The sequence below is a fragment of the Empidonax traillii genome, unplaced genomic scaffold (assembly GCF_003031625.1).
Source record: "Empidonax traillii isolate 1590-97213 ecotype Southwest subspecies unplaced genomic scaffold, ASM303162v1 scaffold155:size2260171, whole genome shotgun sequence".
NCBI classification, from domain to species: domain Eukaryota; kingdom Metazoa; phylum Chordata; class Aves; order Passeriformes; family Tyrannidae; genus Empidonax; species Empidonax traillii.
The window spans coordinates 792,910-810,937 of NW_020955348.1; the positions used below are offsets into that span (position 1 = coordinate 792,910).

The following is an 18,028-nucleotide window of genomic DNA, read 5'->3' on the forward strand; positions in this document are numbered from 1 at the left end:
AGGGGTTGCCTGATTTGGAGAATATATGTAACAGGACTGCAGGTTTAATTGTTTTGCATCATCTGCTCAAAAGAAATAATGGAGCTTATCGAGGATGCATGTAGCTGCTCCAGAAGGGAAAAAGCAGCAACAGATCCTACAGTGCAGGAGCTCACAGCCTAGCACTGAGGGCCACGGCAGCACTAAGAATCCCCTCACTTAACTCAAACCAGTGACAGGGCGTATCCTACTCATCCCTCAGCGGGTACCACTTGATGTGAAATTAAACAACTAAGTTGCTGGCAGGATACAAACCTCCCCCACACACTATGATCTAGACCACCCAGACTGGTAGCTGCAAATGGATAAACACACTAACAAAATGCATAAACCTCCCTGAGAGGCACTCCAGGTACCTGTTATTTCTCCTTTCCTTACAGCAAATGGGATGACCAAATCAAAGGGCCTGAATCCCATGCCGTTCATGTCTCCAACTGGGACATAAGCTTCTTCTGTAACCTAAAGGAAGCAAAAAGATGGGTGACTTCAACAAGGGTGGTGGAGCCAAATGAGCACTGAGCAACTCCCCTGTGAGCACAAGCAGAAGAGAGTGTGCGGTGATTATTGCAGCCAGCCAAGGACGGGGCTCAACCAGAGCAGTGTCCGGCCAAGCTCTCCTTCACAACACCACACTGCAGAGCAGAGCAAATCAAACACGGCACGGATGGAAGACATGCTGGAAAAAAGTTAGATATATAAATGGAACACAAAGGGATGGAAGACAATGTAGCACACACAAGACCCAAAGTGGCTCCATCTGAAAGGATTTAGTTGCTTAAGGCCTGGAAGAGAAAGTGATTTTTAAATGGGGCAAAGTGATTGCAACACAACGCAGACAAAAGAAACAAGTTTCACAGTGTGACTCTGAACTCAAGACACTGCGATTTTACTGGGAAAACAAAGCAGTACACTCAGGTTGCTTTTGCCAACAGTAGACATTTGAGAAGTGGAAGTTGTGGGTGCAATGATCCTCTTCGTGTTTAAATGAGAATTTATTCGGAGACTCCCTTCAAGCAGCAAAGAAAAAATAAGGTCTGGATCCCAAGAACAATTGATGAAACAGAAAGAATGAACACAATGACCAGAGCAATCAAGCAGTCCCAAGAAGCAGGCTGTCATCTGAAATGGAACACAGATGGGGAAAAGCAACTGAAAAATGCAAAAATTGTGTACCCAAGGGCGGAATCCAGGAGGGGAAGCGCCCACTGGCTCCTGTGACCGTGCGGCGACATCATCTGCATCTACAGCCTGGGCAGGGGTAGAGGCAGGTTAGGTGTTATTAAGGTGTTATTCTGCCATGGAGGCATTTCCACCTTTCACAGTTAAGAACACACAGCTCTTTCAACATCTTCCTCCCACCGCGTAGCCCTCCCAGTCCTCTCGCCATAGCAAAGACCTGGATCCAGTCAGGGAAGCTGGGAAATTGCCCTTATCTGCAGGCATTGGGCACTGGGGGAAGCCACCAGCAAAGGGACAAGGCCAGTACATGCCGCTGTTCGGTGCTCGAGGGGAAGCTGAAAGCCGTGCCTGAACCTGGTGGAACTGAATATCAAAGTTGCTTTTTTATGGGACTGATGCAGGGAGGGAAGGGAAAGGTTTCAACCTAAGCTGCAAGTCCCCGAGCGCTGCGCAGCACAGTGTGCCAGCTGGGATGCACGGGAGCCGGCTGGCATGGGAAGGCTGCTCCAGCTCATGCACTTGGGGTGAATGACCCAGCCCACATCCAGCCATAGCTGCAAAGCCATTCTTCTGATTCATAGCTGGGACGGCGTTGTCAAGACATGGAATGTGTTTTCCCCTGGTGCAGCCGCTCTTCTCACCAGGCATGCCAAGAGGATGACTTGCAAATTCCCATCTCCCCCATTAATCCGACAGAAGCGGCTGGGGCTGACACCCACACTCCCTTGGCAGCTCCCCTGGGCTCAGCCACCCCAGCCCCTCCTGCCCATTCACACCACTGCAAAGCCCCACTAATGAAATAACCCGCTGGAAACTTCTGCATGGAAAGACTCCACTAAGAAAACCAAAGCAAAAGAGAAATGCTGCTGTTCCAGTGTTCTGTGTTCCCAGCTGAGACACCCAAGTCAAACACATAGTCTATCAGCCAGTTAGGAAGTGGGAATTCTGGCTGGCCTGGATTGGGCTCCCTGACCTTGAGAGGCATTTCCTGTGGCAAGCTCTGAGCAGCGACCAAGGGAGTCGCTTTTCTCAAGGAAATCTCCAGACACCCAGCAATCTGCCAGGGTGACAGGTAGGAAGAGCCAGCATGCCTGGCCCCAAGGATTTGTGAGCTCCATCCACACTCAGCACAAGTACCGTCCTATGGTTTCATGGACCGAGATGCATCGGAGGCTGCTTTGACTGAGATTACAAGACCAGGAATTGTTTTGCCAACAAAGAGAGCTGTTCTTCACATGAAGAGCTTCTGTGAGCCCTGAGAGGCACCTAGTCTGCTTCTCAGGGGGCTGGGGTTTTGTTTGCTAAATGTGCTGACGTACTGCACATTGGAAGGAAGATAATTAGAAAGAGGGGGAATTTGGCTATAACAGTTTAACTAGCACTTACAAATCATTTTAAAGTGTGAGCTAATAGTCTACTTCCCTGGGATCTGTCAGCAGACCATTCCTTATTTTGGGGTCAACTTAATAAAGAGCATGAGAGAGAGAAGGCAGAGCACTGTATCTGACAATGGCTAAAGTAATTAGTTGTAGAAGCTGATTACAAACACCCTTACATCATTTAGAAAAAGAACTACATGGTCAGGAAATGAAAAACAAATTTCTTCAGAGAAGCCAAATCTTCATCCTCTGATGGCTTCTATCCCGCTTCACTTAACCGTATTGCCTGCTCAAAATAAGCTCTGCAAGTAACAAGGATTCATTAGTTCCTGCTAGCCTAATAAATGTCTGAGCAAACATTTACACACAGAGTTAAACCTATCGCTAAATAAAACATGGCAGCAGGAATCCGAGTGGGAGGTACTTTTGGAGCAGAGCTGGCTTACCATGACGGTGAAAGGACTGTTGGGAATGTCCACCCCACCAAAGCGGACATAAATCACATAGGTTCCTGGTTTGGCGGCAGTGTAGAAGATATCGTAAGTGCCGTCCTCATTTTCAACAACATCTGCTTCAGCTTCTGTCCCATCTGGCGTGAGGACGGTGCACGTCACTTTTCCCTTCCCTGCTGATTTGGCGTCTACCACAAAACCAACCTCCTCACCAGTCTTCACAGTGGGTGCAATTCCAGGACCTACAAGGCAATTTTCGTTACAGAAAGCATTCAGAGGACAGTTTTCCCAGGAAGGCTGCCTGCGAGGCGCCTGGGGAGCACAGCACCAAGACACTGGTCCCAGGGACCTACAGATGTGGTTTTGGGAGCAGATGTATGACAAGGGACATTCATTAAAACTGGTCAGCACAGAGGCATGCAAGAGCTGGCTACTAGCTTTCCTTCTCCTCTGCAATCAGAGAGGCTGGATGAGAACAGAGGGGAAAAAAGCTTAGTTTGAAGAAAGCAATGCCTTAACCCATACTCTTATCATCATACTCCTTTATGCAGAGCCAAAGGCATTTTCTCCTGCCCAGCCAGCAACTCAGCTGCACTGCTCTAACATAAACCTCCTGTGTAAGCAGCTATAAAAGGACACAGTAGCAGCCATGGCCATGTTTCCTCCACAATTGCCCACAAACAATTTTCCACTGCTCTGCCACACAACCCAAAAAAATAAAAATCATACAACAATGCCCAAATTGTAGCTATCAGATCCAGCTTGAAGAACATTGTGTTTAAATGAGAACTATTATGTCTTATTTGCAGTATGTATTGAACATTCTTGGTTCTGACTGGCACTCATTACCAGGTAAACAGCTCCTTTTCAAGTGGCAATAACCTGCTGGTTTAATACCTTGGCATTATTCCAGCATCTACTCCTACCTACAGCGATTGTATTTCAGCTTTACAGCACAGAATCAGAAGCACTTCTCGGAAAGGGAAAATTTTAGCTGGCATCTGACAGTAATCTCCAACTCAGTTACTTTGAATAGGTAGCAACTTGAGTTACTTGTGAGAGTATCAGATTCACCCATTAAAGTATCTTTTTTGTAAAGTAAAGGGAATCCCTCTCTTTTTTTCCCCATTGTGTCAGGAATTTATTTCTGTTTAAGACAACTAGCAGCCAGCTCCTGGAAAGGCATCAGGTGCACTCTAACTGCACAATGCCCAGGTCCAGCACAATGCCCAGACATTCTCACAGATCTAAACCAAAAGATTAAGTTTCCCTGTTCAATTTGGCATTGCCTAGTTTCATCCTTTATTCTAAAAATCAGTGGCATTCTTGTAACTGGTTCCTGTCACTTCTGCTCTCTGCCACAGCCTCCTAGGAGGTGGCACCGTGCTGCAGTGATGCAGTGGACACAGGCAGATGTGTTTTTTTTAAATCAACCTGACTGCAGTTCTCAGCAGGATTTATTTACGCCAAAATAAGCATCAGACTTAAGTTGCATCTGGCTGTTTGTGATAGCCCAGGCAGTTGCACAGATTTGTCTAGAGGCTGTAAGAGATTTCTGGTCACCCGTAGGGCAGACACTTCTTTGTCTTCAGGAAAACCTCTCCTTGTAAGAGCAGCCAGATTACAGAAGTCTCTAGCGTGTCTTCTACACCCATTACATCAACTGTACCATGCTCAGAAGGCACCTTTACACCCAGCACAAACATCAGCAACAGAGAGGGACCAAACACCCACCTGTGGCCAAACACTTGCTGGCATCCCCAGATGGAGATGCCCGAATCCGATAGGGAGAGGACGGGATATCATCTCCGCCATACTTCACACCGATCGTATAGCGGCCTGTTTTGTCGGGGACATAGGTGACTGTGTAAGTGCCATCCTTGTTGTCATGAATGTCCACTCTCTTGGGTTTGCCCTCTTGGTCCTGAGGAGTGCAAACCAGAAGATTTATGCGCTATGAAGTTAGTTTTGAATTCCTTTAGTAGGGCAACAAATATATATTTAGATAGTCTCAAACAGATTCAGAACTGCAGCTTTTTGAGGTTGAAATACATTTCACTCAAAGACTAGTACCAGCAATAGATTCCTGGGAGCAGAAAGGTATCAGACCACTATAAAACAATTTGTACTATCATCAACTACCCTTCGTTTGATACAAGAATATTTATAAGAAGCAGCAAGGTATTTTAATGAACTTTAAATTAATTGTAAGAAGTTTCAGGCTTCACTGTTAGATCACTGCTGGAAATGAAGAATGCTTCCCAGGTCCCTGAGGCAGAGATGGGGAGCCAGACTGTGCAGCTCTGTCCTGAGTAAGCACTGGGTAGCCTTGGGCAGCTGCTCCCTGAAAGGTCTGAGGGCAGGGGGAAGCATTATTGGAGTCTGCTGTCTCCTGCATGAGGCATCCAGCTGCTGGCACACTGCAAAGTCAACAGTTAAAAGCAGGTCTATGCAGCCCCTTCAACTACCATTTCTCACCAGCTGCAAAGCACAAAGCATTTTAGAAAGTCTTCCAAGCCTGTTTACAAGGAACCACATGTCGACTTCATTTTGTATTTTATGACTTAACACTGCCTGGGGTACAGTATAAACTGCAGAGGACTTGAAATTTAGGTACAGCACAGAAGAGCTTAGTTCTTTCAGGAAGGCTTGTGAAACATTTGACATTCAACAGCTCAGAACAAGGAGCAAGCAAATGTTGCCAGAAGGATCACCTATGCATTTCCACCATGCAGGGCTTGTGGAACTTGATTTTCAAAGCCACAGCCAGGCTGGGAGCTCTGATAAGTATTTTGGATCCTTTAAGGCCACACATGCATGCCAGAATAATGGCAACTGCTTTGCTGCACCTGAACAGACATTGAGACAGCACAGGAGCAAGAATGCAGAAGGGCAAGTACAACCAGCCATGCCATGACCTAGGCATGCCAGAGCTGAGCTATGTGCTTTATGGTCCACTAACCAGAGACCTCTTTGTGAGGCCACAGAGTCCAGGCACCAGAAACTTCAGAAAGAGCAATACCAAAGCCAAATAAAAACATTCCTGCAGTATCTCCTTAAGCAGCTTATGACTTCTGGCAACCTTGAGGGAGACTTGTGTTTTAATTTATCATAATGTCATGCTTAGTGTGGATGTTATCTCATGGCCTTGCTGAACTGCACTGCTAGAAGGCTGTCTCCATTCAAATGACAGTATTTTCGTAATCTTACAAGAAACTGTTTATCTCATTTTGGGCATTTGCAGAGTGTAAGGTTAAACAAGAGCCAAATATAGCATGGCTGATGATTTTAAGACAGCAGTTTCAAAAAAGGCAGTCTCAAGAGCTTCACAAACAGAGTGCAAGACTTTTCTGTACCAGACCTTGGGGTCCGGCCAGCAGCCCAGTTTCCAGGACACTGGGTGGGTCAGGGTAAAGCTGTGGACACTTCTGATGGGAGAGACTGCTGCCCACCTGGAACAACACGTTTCCAGTCCTGCTTGGTTTTGTAGTTACTTACAGTGATCTGTACAGCCAGAAGTCCCTGCCCAGCATCCTTAGCATCCACAGCAAACTCCACAGGCAGGCTGGCTAGAATGCCATAGGAACTGAGACCTGGTCCACTCGCCGTCACTTTACTGGCATCATATGTAGGAAGCACCTTCACCTTGAAGGGACTAAAAGAGAAACCCATTATTGCCCCCTCTTCCCCAGTCAATGGCTGGCAGCTGCTGCAGCACACACTGAGGTGTGGATACACCTCCCCAACAGTGTCTGCTATAGGTGCAGCAGCCTAAAACCACCACTGAACCCAGAAGTCTTGCAAGGAGCTGCACTGGTTAAATAGAAAGGACCACAGCTAGTCCTTAAATGGTGCTCATGTGCTGGGAGAGCACAACTGGATCACTGAATCTTCAGTTCACCAAAGCTTATCTCATCACCTTACCTTCGAGGAATCTCTTCATCAGCGTATTTGACAGAGATCAGGTAGGGGCCCTCCTGCATAGGGGTGTACACCACCGTGTGGGTGCCATCTCCATTGTCTACCACGTTAACAGGCCCCACAACTCCTAAAAAGGCAATATATGATTTTCTCAGTTGCAATGTCAAAACCCAGTTCCTCACCAGCCATTTGCTGCACAAAGCTCCAAGATGCACTGCTCATTTACAGTTTGCAACAAGCTAAATTTAATTTTTTTTTTTTTTGAATGAAGGCAACAGGCATGGATCAGTGATCAGTTTCCCGTATTTTGTATTCAAAGCCATTGACTTGACACAGATTTGTTATCCACCGCTCTCTGGGCTCCCATCTTCTCGCTGTAAACAAAAGCTAGCATGAAAATACCAGAGAAAGATCTGCCTTTCTGTACAGTCCAGGTCAAGAGCAATTGCTAAAAGTGCATGGAAGATCTTTCAAGACAGAAAATGAGTAATAGTTATAATTGTCTGCACTGTCATTTTTAAGATTACACACTGTTACTGGGATTCACTGCACAGAATTGAGCCCTAAAGCCAGTTGGAGTGTAGCATTCACCAACCCAGTCTTTCACAATCAGGAGTTTGGAAAGGCAGGCTCAGTGCCTAGGCAGGACGGCCCTGCAAGCTGCCAGAGTCCTAAGAAAGCAGGATCAATTATTTCAATTTGCATTAAGCTAAATCTACAACAGATTACATGACATATCAGTTCAGATCAACACACAAAGCAGTCTACAATTACAAGTTGGCTTTAAAACATAGGAAGGATTAGCAGTAAAGCAAGCACAAAATAAACCTATATAGTTGCCATGCAAAGCCTAAAAGCAACATCGTTGGTTCCCACTCCCTCCTCCAGATGATTCTTGCTGTTGCCAATTGGATTTCCAAGAGCCAAAATTGCCAGTAGCTAGTGAGAGTTCAAACCTGTCTCAGTGTCACCCTTTGGACCACCTTTAAAGAAATCCGAAATTGCTTTCAGTGGGGAGCGCCATCCCTCAGAATCCGTCTCATCCGCTAGAATTAAATAAGTGTTACCTGAGGGGCTCCTGCACAAAGGGACCTGACACTCCAGTAGGGAAGCAGCTCTTGCCTCCTAGCAAGGTGAGACTTGCAGCCAACAGGTACTCGCTGCCAAGATACTGTGCCACTGAGACACAGCTTTCTAGCAATGCAAACATTAACGTTGTCACTCAAGGGCCTTGCTGCTCTCTGGGGACTACTGAGCAGTTCCACCACGATTTAGAGACTTCTGCAACCCAGTTACACAGGTTTCCCAAGGCACTGCATGTTAGACTTTGGATTTACTTTTTTATGTCTAAAACTAAGCCACAAATGTTCACTGGTGATGGTGACTCACATCACTTCTCCCAGCTCTGAAGATTAAGCTAAAGCCATCAAAGGCACTGTCCAAAGCAGCACTACCTAGGACACAGCTCTCCTTTCACAGCATGACACAAAGGTCAGCTATCAAGGGGCAGCTATCCCGTTCACAGATGAACAGGAACAGAGAGAAATGCTCATTCAATTGGCATCACCACCTTTGCAAACAGGGCCACGTTACCGACCCAAACACAGAGAAGGGGTCGCAGCCAGATGGAGTACTTTGGTTCTTACCTCTGGGTCCTGTCACCACCACCTCGAGAGGTGCTACTCCTGCCTTGCTGGCGTCTACAGTGAAGGACTGTGGGATTTTAGCTCGAACAGCTGTTCCCAGACCTGGTCCTGCTATCTTCACCTTGCTGGGATCCACAACATCCTTCACAGGAACCTTGAAAGGACTGCCTGGAAGATGACACAGCAAATGTAGAACACCAGAGTTAACAATTATAGAAAAAAAACTAAAAAAGGTCTTTTTTCCCTACTTTTCCTTGGGTTTTTTTTAGTACTATCATTCAGCCACTAGCAGGAATGACAACCCCATGGCCTCCACACTGCTCCTTTGCTTCTGCAAAAGCCAGAAGCATAATGATGGTGCTTCTACATTTTCACTGTCTGTTCAACAATTCAGTTGTGAACCATCTACTCCTCACACATCAGGAAAAAAAACAAACATGAAAGAAACCAGAAGTGCGAATGAAGCATCATGCAGACGCTTGTTTCCTTCATATTTTAGCAAGTTCAGTACGTCAACAAAGAGAATGGGACCAACAGGAAACATCCAGTGCAAATGAATGCAAAGGTAAACACAGAGTTTAATATAATCCCCATGACAGCCTGACCCTCTTACTGCAGAACAGGATCTTGAAGACATCCAAATACCAAAGGGGTTATTTTCATGAGCTGAAGTAATACATACCACTTGTGCCTAAAACCAGTTATTTGTCAAGGGTTAGTGTCCCTATCCCTGTCCCACTCACCTGTACCTGAGCAAATGCCATTGCTTTCTACACCTGAATTCCCAGGAAAAGCACAAAGACAAAATCACATCAACATTCCACAGCATGAGGGAGATGCACCCAATGCACTGAGCCTTCAGCTTGGCTTCTTCCCTCTTCTGAAAGCCACTGAGCAAGAGCTCTTACCAGGAATATGCTCTCCCCCATACGTGATGTTAACATCGTAATCTCCTGGAACATAAGGAATGTACTCGGCACTGCAGCTCCCATCTTTGTTATCTTTACAGCTAATTTTAGATTCTGAAGGTCCCTCAACGGTTATTCCAAGGCCACCAATTCCTGCCCCTCTGCAAGACAGAAACACACACTGTTAGAACTAACTGCTTCAAACAGCAGCTTTGCAGCTTTCACATGCTCTGGCTGCATTTTCATCCTTTTTGGAAATGCAATAACCTGCCTTCTGATGTCCAGCCTTCAGTGTGTGCTGGCATGGAAAGCTGTTCAGCACTACCTCACTCACATTTTCCTAGAATTTTTGTCCCCCAACAACTATCGACCCCTAATGCCTGATGTCTGCAGAGCAGAGTACTCAGTAGACGATGAGGCAGCACACACAGTCACCAGATGGACACAGCTTGGCCTCTTTATAAATATTTGTACTGAGTTTAGCATCCTGCATTGCACACATCACTACACTCCTCCCTCCCTCAGATATTCCTTGAAGATCAAATAGGCTCAGTCACCTGGTGACAACTGAGAAGGGGTTTGGCTGATTTGTGAAAGCTTCTGTAAGTCCAGGTCCTTGTGCCTTCACACGTGATGGATGGCAGCCCTCTGTCACGTTCACTCTGAAGGGGCTGTTTGGCACAGGTACATCATCATACGTTACGCTGACTGTGTGTGGACCTGTTAAGAGGAGGAAAACATGTCCTGAATTCCCCAAATACACTCATTACTTAACATCACTTCGAGATGCTACAGACCTAAATGTCAATAAAAGTTTCCTTCTGCATTTCACAAGACTTCGCTAGTGTTTCATAACCAGAGACACTATCTACACTCTCTTCTTCTGAAGCCAAGTTACCGTAAAAGTCAGTTCTTCAAGTTCAAGTAGAGCTGCTTCCTGCAGAATTAGCTCCTCTACTGGTAAAACTCTTGTTAGGATGCCAACAAGTTACTGGCAGACCTCAGCAGTTTGCCAAACGAAAGTGGTGGAAGAGCCGCTTGCTCTTGGTTTTCCGCTTTCAAGTTAAAAAAACCCAGTGAACCCAAACCCAGAGGTTACCCTTTTCAAACGGCGTGTACTCTACTGAATATGTTCCATCAGCGTTGTCTTGGATGAGACAGTCTGTGGGGGAGCCGGATGGGCTCGTGATCTGCGTCCTGATGTGGTCACCACCGGCCTTCGTTAGAGGTCGAGCATCCACAGTGAACTCAGTTGTAGCTTCTCGGAAGACATCTGTAGGAAATGTTTTCAAGAGTCACTTCATGAACTGCATATATTTCCAACAACCAAACATTTGGTGAAGCAGCATGATAAACAACTTGTTTGGGAACAGAATGAGACTCCCGAGTTCTTCCCAGGGTCACCATGGAAACATGCAAGGCTTTTACAGCTTTCAAGGCCCAGAACACTCAAACAACTGCAAGTCCTACAAACACTGATAACAACAGTTATTCTCACCTTTTCCTTCCACTCCTGGTCCATAGACTTTAACTCTGCTTGTGTCCACAGCTGGCTCCACTTTGACCCGGGCTGGGAACTTAGGCACTTGCTCTCCTCCATATCTCATCTTGATTGTGTACATGCCGGCCGAGAGCGGCACGTACGTAACAACATAGGTGCCGTCCTTGTTATCATCGATCTGGACCTCGGCTTTGGAACCAGTATCTGACACCATATCCACCCGCAGGTCCCCGGGACCTGCTTCCGTGCAGTCGACATTCAGCAGCCCCGGTTCACCTACTTTGCCACGCTCCAGACCTGGGCCTGTGGCAATGACTTTAGAGACATCAAACGGCATCTCTATGTCTGCCTTAAAGGGGGAGCCAGGAATGTGAACTTCTTCGAAGAGGATGTTTACGAAGTACTCTCCAGGCTTCATAGGCAAGTAGGAGACAGAGCAGGTTCCATCACCGTTGTCTGAGCATTCAATTTTAGCTTCACACGGGCCTTCTACTGTCAAACCCAAACCTCCAGTTCCTGCCCCTTTGGTATCTATTGTGAATTGGGCTGGTTTTCCAACAAGACCCCCTCGAAGACCTGGACCATGAGCTTTTACCTAGAAGAGAATATGCAGTTGAACTAAACTGCCTTTTCAGTATTATTGCCAGAAGATTGCCTAGTTAGAGTTGTTTGTACGTGGGACTCAATTAACAAGCTCTTAAAAATACACAGAAAACAATGTTTCCTTTGCCACTCATGCCAGTTTTACTGTAAAGTTGGTACCTTTCCTCCAAAGAGGTTTCTAGGCAAGGATATTTCTACTCTCAGCATAGCTGTTTTTATATAGCCATGGGATATATAAGGTGGAAATGTTAAAATATTTGATGGCTGTACACATCTTTTTATTGAAATATATTTCCTTAGGAAAAGGCATCCTTATATAGGAGGGATGCTTATCAGGCCAACTTCTATCAAATTAGGAGTAATACTTTTCTTTGCCCCGCTATGCAGGATGCTTACAGTATTCTTGATTAGTTCAATGTTCTTATTCAAATATAGTCTTACAGAAATTACTTCAGTGAGTCATGGAGGCTACAAAAGGACTGACTGAACACTCTGAGTAAGGATGTTCGTGGGTCTGGTTTGGCCAAAACCAAGCCAAGTGTCATGCAATAGCCCACAATTAAGTTTACATCTATCACTTGCTGCCACAGCCCTAAACCATTCACTTACCTTGGAGGGGTCTGGAGGTAGCGTGGCCTCCACAGTATAGGGGCTTCCTGGAATTGGGTTGCCATCATAACTCACATCCACCACATACAGTCCTTCTTCCCGTGGGATGTATTTTGCAGTGCTGCACTCCTTACCCAGAACTGGTTCCACCAGACAAGGCACAGCTTTTCTCATAGGACTGAGAATATTAACATCCAGTTTGCCTTGCCCACCAGCTCCTTTGGTATCAATTACAAATTCCTGATCCTTCCCTACTTCCACTCCTGAAAAAGACAAAACCCATATTACATTACTTGCTTAACATCAGACAGTGGTCCAAGAAATCTCCCATGCACATACCACTGAGGGAGCAGGCACTGGCAGAGCCCTGCTCAGTCTGCATCCCTTTGCAGTCATACAAACCTCCCAAACCAAACAAAAAAATAAACAAATGCTTTGGTTAATTGGAGCTACAAAGTTACAGAGCGTAACAAGTGTGTAAGACATGGTCTAACAGTCTCAGCGGCTGATTTCAGGAGAGCAACAATGTTTTACAGCCTTAAGTTCTTCCACTTTTGGAAAACAAAAGACTGTGTAAATGATACTGCGCACTGTAGCAGTTTCATACATTTGAATAAACAGCCATCTAGCCCTGAGGAAAACAGATTTCTTTAGTGGGTGCCCAGATGGGTGAAGAGTCCAGCTCTGTTCACCACAAAGGACCAAACCACAACACTTCCACATTGCTATGTAATCTTCAGGGGGGAAAAAAAAAGAAAAGTCTCAAATGAAATTCAGTCCTCAAGGGAACCAGCTTAGTCAGAGTGGTCAAGCTACAAAGTTGGAGCTGGTTGATTCCCAACTGTTGCAAGTCTAAAAGAAGATTGTTTTGCCCACTCCTGTTCCAGTAGGACATGTTGGCAATCACCCAGATTCAGAAGACACTTCAGAGGCAGGTTATGGGGCTTCCAGCCCACGAGTACTTACTGTTTTCGAGTCCATTGACTTTAACTTTGCTTAGGTCCAGTGGAGCAGCAACGCCCACAGTGAAAGGGCTTTTGGGAATAGGATCACCACCGTAAGTTACCACAACCTTCATTGGACCCTAGGTGGAGAATTTGTAAGTTAGTTCAGTTCCTCACTTCGTACAGACACACTAACCCCCAAGCAGTACGTAACCACTTCACCTAATCCATTTTAGCCAGCTACAGCCAAACTTATTTGTTTATGGACACTAAAGCTCTACCCCACTGCAGCCCTTCAAAGAATTAAATAGTTTTTATCTAATATAGGAAGAGAGAAAGAGACAGATCTTTCCAACATTTAATTAGATTACATTCAAGCAGCCTGGCAAAGGCTCCAGCTCAGGCTGGCTCCCACCCTCTCAGTGCTCAGACCCAAGAGCTGAATGAATGTCCCAGTGCTCCAGACCAGGTATCCCCTTCCATGCACGGAGAGGCCTTGCCAAAGCCAAGACTGCAAAGAGGCTGTATTATTACAGAATCTGAAATACCAGGGGTTTAAGCTCTACAAGTCAGAAAGATTAATGCTCTTGTGTATTTTGGCTGGAACACTGCACAGCCATGGCAAGCTCCAGCCCACGATGTGTGCTCCTTTTATTCTCTCCTACCGCAGTCCATATTTTAGCTATATTCACTGTTTGCTTACTTTTCATTCTTGGCTGGTTCGGTTCCCAAGTGAAATAATTATGGATGTTTCATGCAAGCTAGTGAATAGCTTCCATGATTATTCTTGGTTGTTTTTAGAAAACACGCACCCGGGTAGCTGTAGCAACACCGTGAGATAGATAAGGCCGAATAAACAGCATTAAACCAAGGCTCCTCTGCAGTGACACAGCCCCTCAGGAATTTAACAACCTAGTCCATCCTTCCCCTATTCTGAAGACTCCAGAGTCTCATTCAAAAGTTACTGCTTAGGAACCTGAGAAAGGTAGGGTCAGGAATGACCTATGTGCTCACAGCCTAGAGGGACAACAAGGCTACTCTAATTACTGAGCAGTCTATTTTCATCTCCTTTGTTTAACCATTGCTTTCCTGCCACTGCAATCTGTGAGCATCTCCTGTAAGTCCATACCTCCTACATGACCCAAGGCACTTCTCCAGAGGGAAGATCAAGTGGGAAACCTGGTTTGGGCATCCTGGCTTGTTTCAACACTGCTTTTCAGGTGAAACATAGCAATCTGGTACTACTCACAAACATATGCATGAAGTATATATGACTGTTCTGTTCTGCATACCAACCCTGACTGAACAGGCCAAAACCTCTCCAAACAGGCACGCCAGCCACCTCCTGAGCTCATGCAACTGCTTTATCCAAAAACAAACACTAGCTCTATGGTGCTTCCAAGAATGTATTATCAGCTAAATAATACTGCAGTCCTCCTTATCAGTCCCCTTTTACACAGTTCCAATCAAGGAAGCTGGTGCAGATGACCAAGTAGTTTATTTGGCTGTTCAGCAGAACAAGAGCAGCAGAACACTTTGATCTCAGCACCCCAGCACCCACATCTTCAGAATTATATGAGATTCGTGCATTCTGGAGTTTAGTGGCCCTTTACAAACACACAAGCACAGCATGAGGAAAAATATTTCTAGTTATTAGAGCTTCCACTTTCAGCTCTTTAATGATGTTGCCAAGGAAGCATTCGGTCTCTGAATCAGAGTCAGACTCAATTTTTTCCAACCTAAGGGCAAGCCTCAAATGCAGACAAATACTTTGGATGCATTTAATCTGCAGCCCAGCTTCCCTCCTCAGCAACAACTTGTTCACTTTCCTACTGGCAACTGGTGCAGCATGACCCAAACTCTCTTCTTTTTATCCCTGCTCTGGCTTTCCCTTCAGCTCCTTTGACACCAGCAGCTTGCTGAGACGCAGCACTCCACAACCTCAACTCTGCAGGACCACAGCAGATGGGGTAGCAGCCAGCTCTGTTTCAGAGTCTGGAAAGGTTTGCCACCTTTCCTCTTCAACTGATAAGGTATGGAATGATGACATGAACTCTGTGCTACTGCTTCAATCTCTCTCTTTTCGCCAGAAAAGAAAACAGTGGCAATCTATCAATAGCTACACCAGAAAACTGCATTACTGCTTTCCAATCCAAATTGTACTGCAGGCACCATATAGGGAGGTCACCACACTGCAGCAACATGAGCTCTTCACTCTTGTACTGCTACATGAGTCAGACCTACCTGCTGTATGGGAGTGTACCTAACAGTGTGGGAATAGTCATAGTTGTCAATGACATCCAGATCCACCACTGCCTCTCCCGGCACTGGGCTGCTGAACTGCACATCCAGCGGTGCTTTTCCAGCTCCCTTGGTGAACACAGTGAAGTGTGTTGGTTTGCCATTTTCCACACCTGAAGAAAAATGTTAGTTCTAATTTATGCAGAGCTCGCACACAGAAACTCTTCTCTAGAAGCCCAGTACCAATAGCGCCCAGTCAAGCCAAGTGCCAAGGGAAAGGTGTCCAGTTGCCTGGCACCCCACCCTGCTGTATCCAGGACTGCATTGCTGCATCCCAGCAACGCTCAGCCAGGCAATGGGTACCCTGCGACAGCCCCTCACAGTCCAGTGCTGACCACATAACATCAACCCAGCTCTCACCAGTTTTGTTCAGCCCAGGTCCTTCAGCTTTCACTTTGCTGGCATCATGCGAGGGGTCCACTTTAACTCTGAATGGGCTGGCAGGAATTTCCTGCAACAGAGACACAGCTCTAAACATGAACAGTTCACTCTTCGGCAGCCAAAATTAGAGAGATAATAATTTTAAGATAATTTTGCTCCAATTCCATTACCATTTTGAGCAGAATTTTGCCTCACTCAAACACTCTGCTTACTGCTTGGTATCATTCAAAGTCTAGGGCAAAGTTGAAAGAAACAGCTGGACAGTTTGCAAGGGCCAGACAAAGTGCATATGAGCTGACATGGAAAGGCCAGCTGTGAACTGCTACAGCCAGCTGTGAACTGGCACGTGCTTGGTGATCAAAGAGCAGATAAAGAGACTCCAAAAACATCAGGTTGCAAAATGAAGATTACAAACCTCTCCTGCAAAGAGCACTTTAATGGTGTAGCGCCCCGCGGCAGGTGGGGCGTATTTCACTGTGAACGTATCATTGGCATTGTGGATGATGTCGAAATCTATGTCCTCTTCCTCATCGCTGACCACACGAGCATCACATTTAATTCCAACACTGACATCACCTAGGAAAAGCAAACAGAGGTTTTACTACTGGACAGCACAGGCACTGCCAGCCAAACAGCCAGATCACTCCCATCCCCAGAAGCTGTTCAAGTCACCATATTAACTGATGCAACTGATCAGATTCCAAGTCACTGCAATGTTCTGCTTCCCAAGGTTTTTCCACTAAACAAGGAAAACCATACGGAACACTATATAATCCCTTCCCTTCTGCATGCGGTACATGTGGTTCTGATACCACAGCAACAGCCCAGCCTGCCTTTACCTTCTCCTGCGTCCGTGCAGTCCACAGTGAAGTGGGTTGGCTCATTTGCTTTCAGGCCAGTTCTCTCCACACCAGGTCCAAACACTTTCACTTTCTGAGGATGACTCCCTTGACCTATAAGGACCTACACAGATTCACAAGAGTCAGAATCACATATCTGTGTCATGCTCAAGATCACAGTCAAGTCAGAGCATTGCTTGGTCAGAGGTTACAAGGAAGACAGGACCAAGTGACTTGCCCCGAATCCCCCAGGCTGCAGCTGGGCTGATAAGAGACCTCCACTATATAAGCTTGTAAAAACAGAAAGATTGTTAGTTGTGCTAACAAGTAGTTGTGAGCACAAATGTCTTACTTGGCTATACTAAGTACTACCCATCTCTGTCTGTACTTACCCTAAATGGGCTGTTGGGCACATTGGCTCCTCCCCAGACAACAGAAATTGTATGTTTGATTGGTTTAACTGGCACATATGAACAGGCAAACACACCATCAGCCTTGCTCTTTATCTGGATATCAATAGGGTTTCCTTCTGCATCCTAAAAAAGCAGTAACACAAGTGGAAGGTTCAGGTACTTCAAAAATGTTTGCATAGTTTGAACAGCCCAAGACTGTTTCAAAATATGTCAGGTTTTTTTCCCCTAGAACAGCAACTCTGAAGTTTTCAGAAAAAACATGCAATTTACACTCCTGTAAGTCTTCCTCATCTAACACTCGCTTATTCATTACACCATCCTACAACATATATAGGAAATTCACAGGCTCAGAGACACTTCAGTGCTTTCAAATGACAACTCCAGGAAATTACACCTTGCTTTGCTGAGGAGACTCTAAGTAAGGAAGCAAAGCCATGTTTTTCATACACCACAGAGAAGTCACCTTGTCTTGAGTTAAGTTGTTGCCTGACTACATTACATAGATCAAAGCACAGAACTCTGAGTGAATTACACATGCCCAGAATTAAGTGGTGGGTAAGCGAGTAGAAATACTTAAGGCATTTTTCTTAACAGTATTAAAGCACTTTTGTTGAAGTTTCACACAGCTGCCTTTGGCTTTTTACCTGTGCATACATCTTAAGAGGTGCTTTCCCAGCGTCCTTGGTTTCAACTGTGAACTCAGCAGGATTGTTCACTATACAGCCAGTCCTCTCCAGGCCTGGGCCATAGGCCTTCACCTAAAAAAGCACCTCAAGATTATTAGTCTGCAGTTCAGAAAGAGAAGCAAAACTAAGTGATATATTTATAAAGACCTGCCTCCTCCACAAAACCCATGAAGCACAAGATGCTACTTCGGCAAGTTTCCACTACATTAAATCAAAACCTCAACAGT

General features: G+C 45.7%; 1 protein-coding gene across 4 annotated transcripts in view; it reads right to left on the reverse strand.

The window, feature by feature from the left end:
- Nucleotides 1-18,028, reverse strand: part of FLNB (filamin B) — a 70,726-nt gene that overhangs the window by 15,752 nt on the left and 36,946 nt on the right. For 3 of the 4 annotated variants that reach the window (XM_027884850.1, XM_027884848.1, XM_027884851.1), the window contains 19 exons: nucleotides 17,760-17,873; nucleotides 17,095-17,238; nucleotides 16,703-16,826; nucleotides 16,279-16,439; nucleotides 15,843-15,933; nucleotides 15,426-15,595; nucleotides 13,204-13,321; nucleotides 12,238-12,500; nucleotides 11,023-11,620; nucleotides 10,624-10,797; nucleotides 10,082-10,244; nucleotides 9,525-9,685; nucleotides 8,617-8,784; nucleotides 6,974-7,097; nucleotides 6,548-6,704; nucleotides 4,784-4,973; nucleotides 3,044-3,291; nucleotides 1,213-1,287; nucleotides 396-498 (listed from right to left, as the gene is read on the reverse strand). In XM_027884850.1, the coding sequence (XP_027740651.1) occupies nucleotides 396-498; nucleotides 1,213-1,287; nucleotides 3,044-3,291; nucleotides 4,784-4,973; nucleotides 6,548-6,704; nucleotides 6,974-7,097; nucleotides 8,617-8,784; nucleotides 9,525-9,685; nucleotides 10,082-10,244; nucleotides 10,624-10,797; nucleotides 11,023-11,620; nucleotides 12,238-12,500; nucleotides 13,204-13,321; nucleotides 15,426-15,595; nucleotides 15,843-15,933; nucleotides 16,279-16,439; nucleotides 16,703-16,826; nucleotides 17,095-17,238; nucleotides 17,760-17,873 (3,346 nt within the window). The remainder of the gene's footprint in view (nucleotides 1-395; nucleotides 499-1,212; nucleotides 1,288-3,043; nucleotides 3,292-4,783; nucleotides 4,974-6,547; nucleotides 6,705-6,973; nucleotides 7,098-8,616; nucleotides 8,785-9,524; nucleotides 9,686-10,081; nucleotides 10,245-10,623; nucleotides 10,798-11,022; nucleotides 11,621-12,237; nucleotides 12,501-13,203; nucleotides 13,322-15,425; nucleotides 15,596-15,842; nucleotides 15,934-16,278; nucleotides 16,440-16,702; nucleotides 16,827-17,094; nucleotides 17,239-17,759; nucleotides 17,874-18,028) is intronic. The other variant, XM_027884849.1, reaches the window with a different exon arrangement.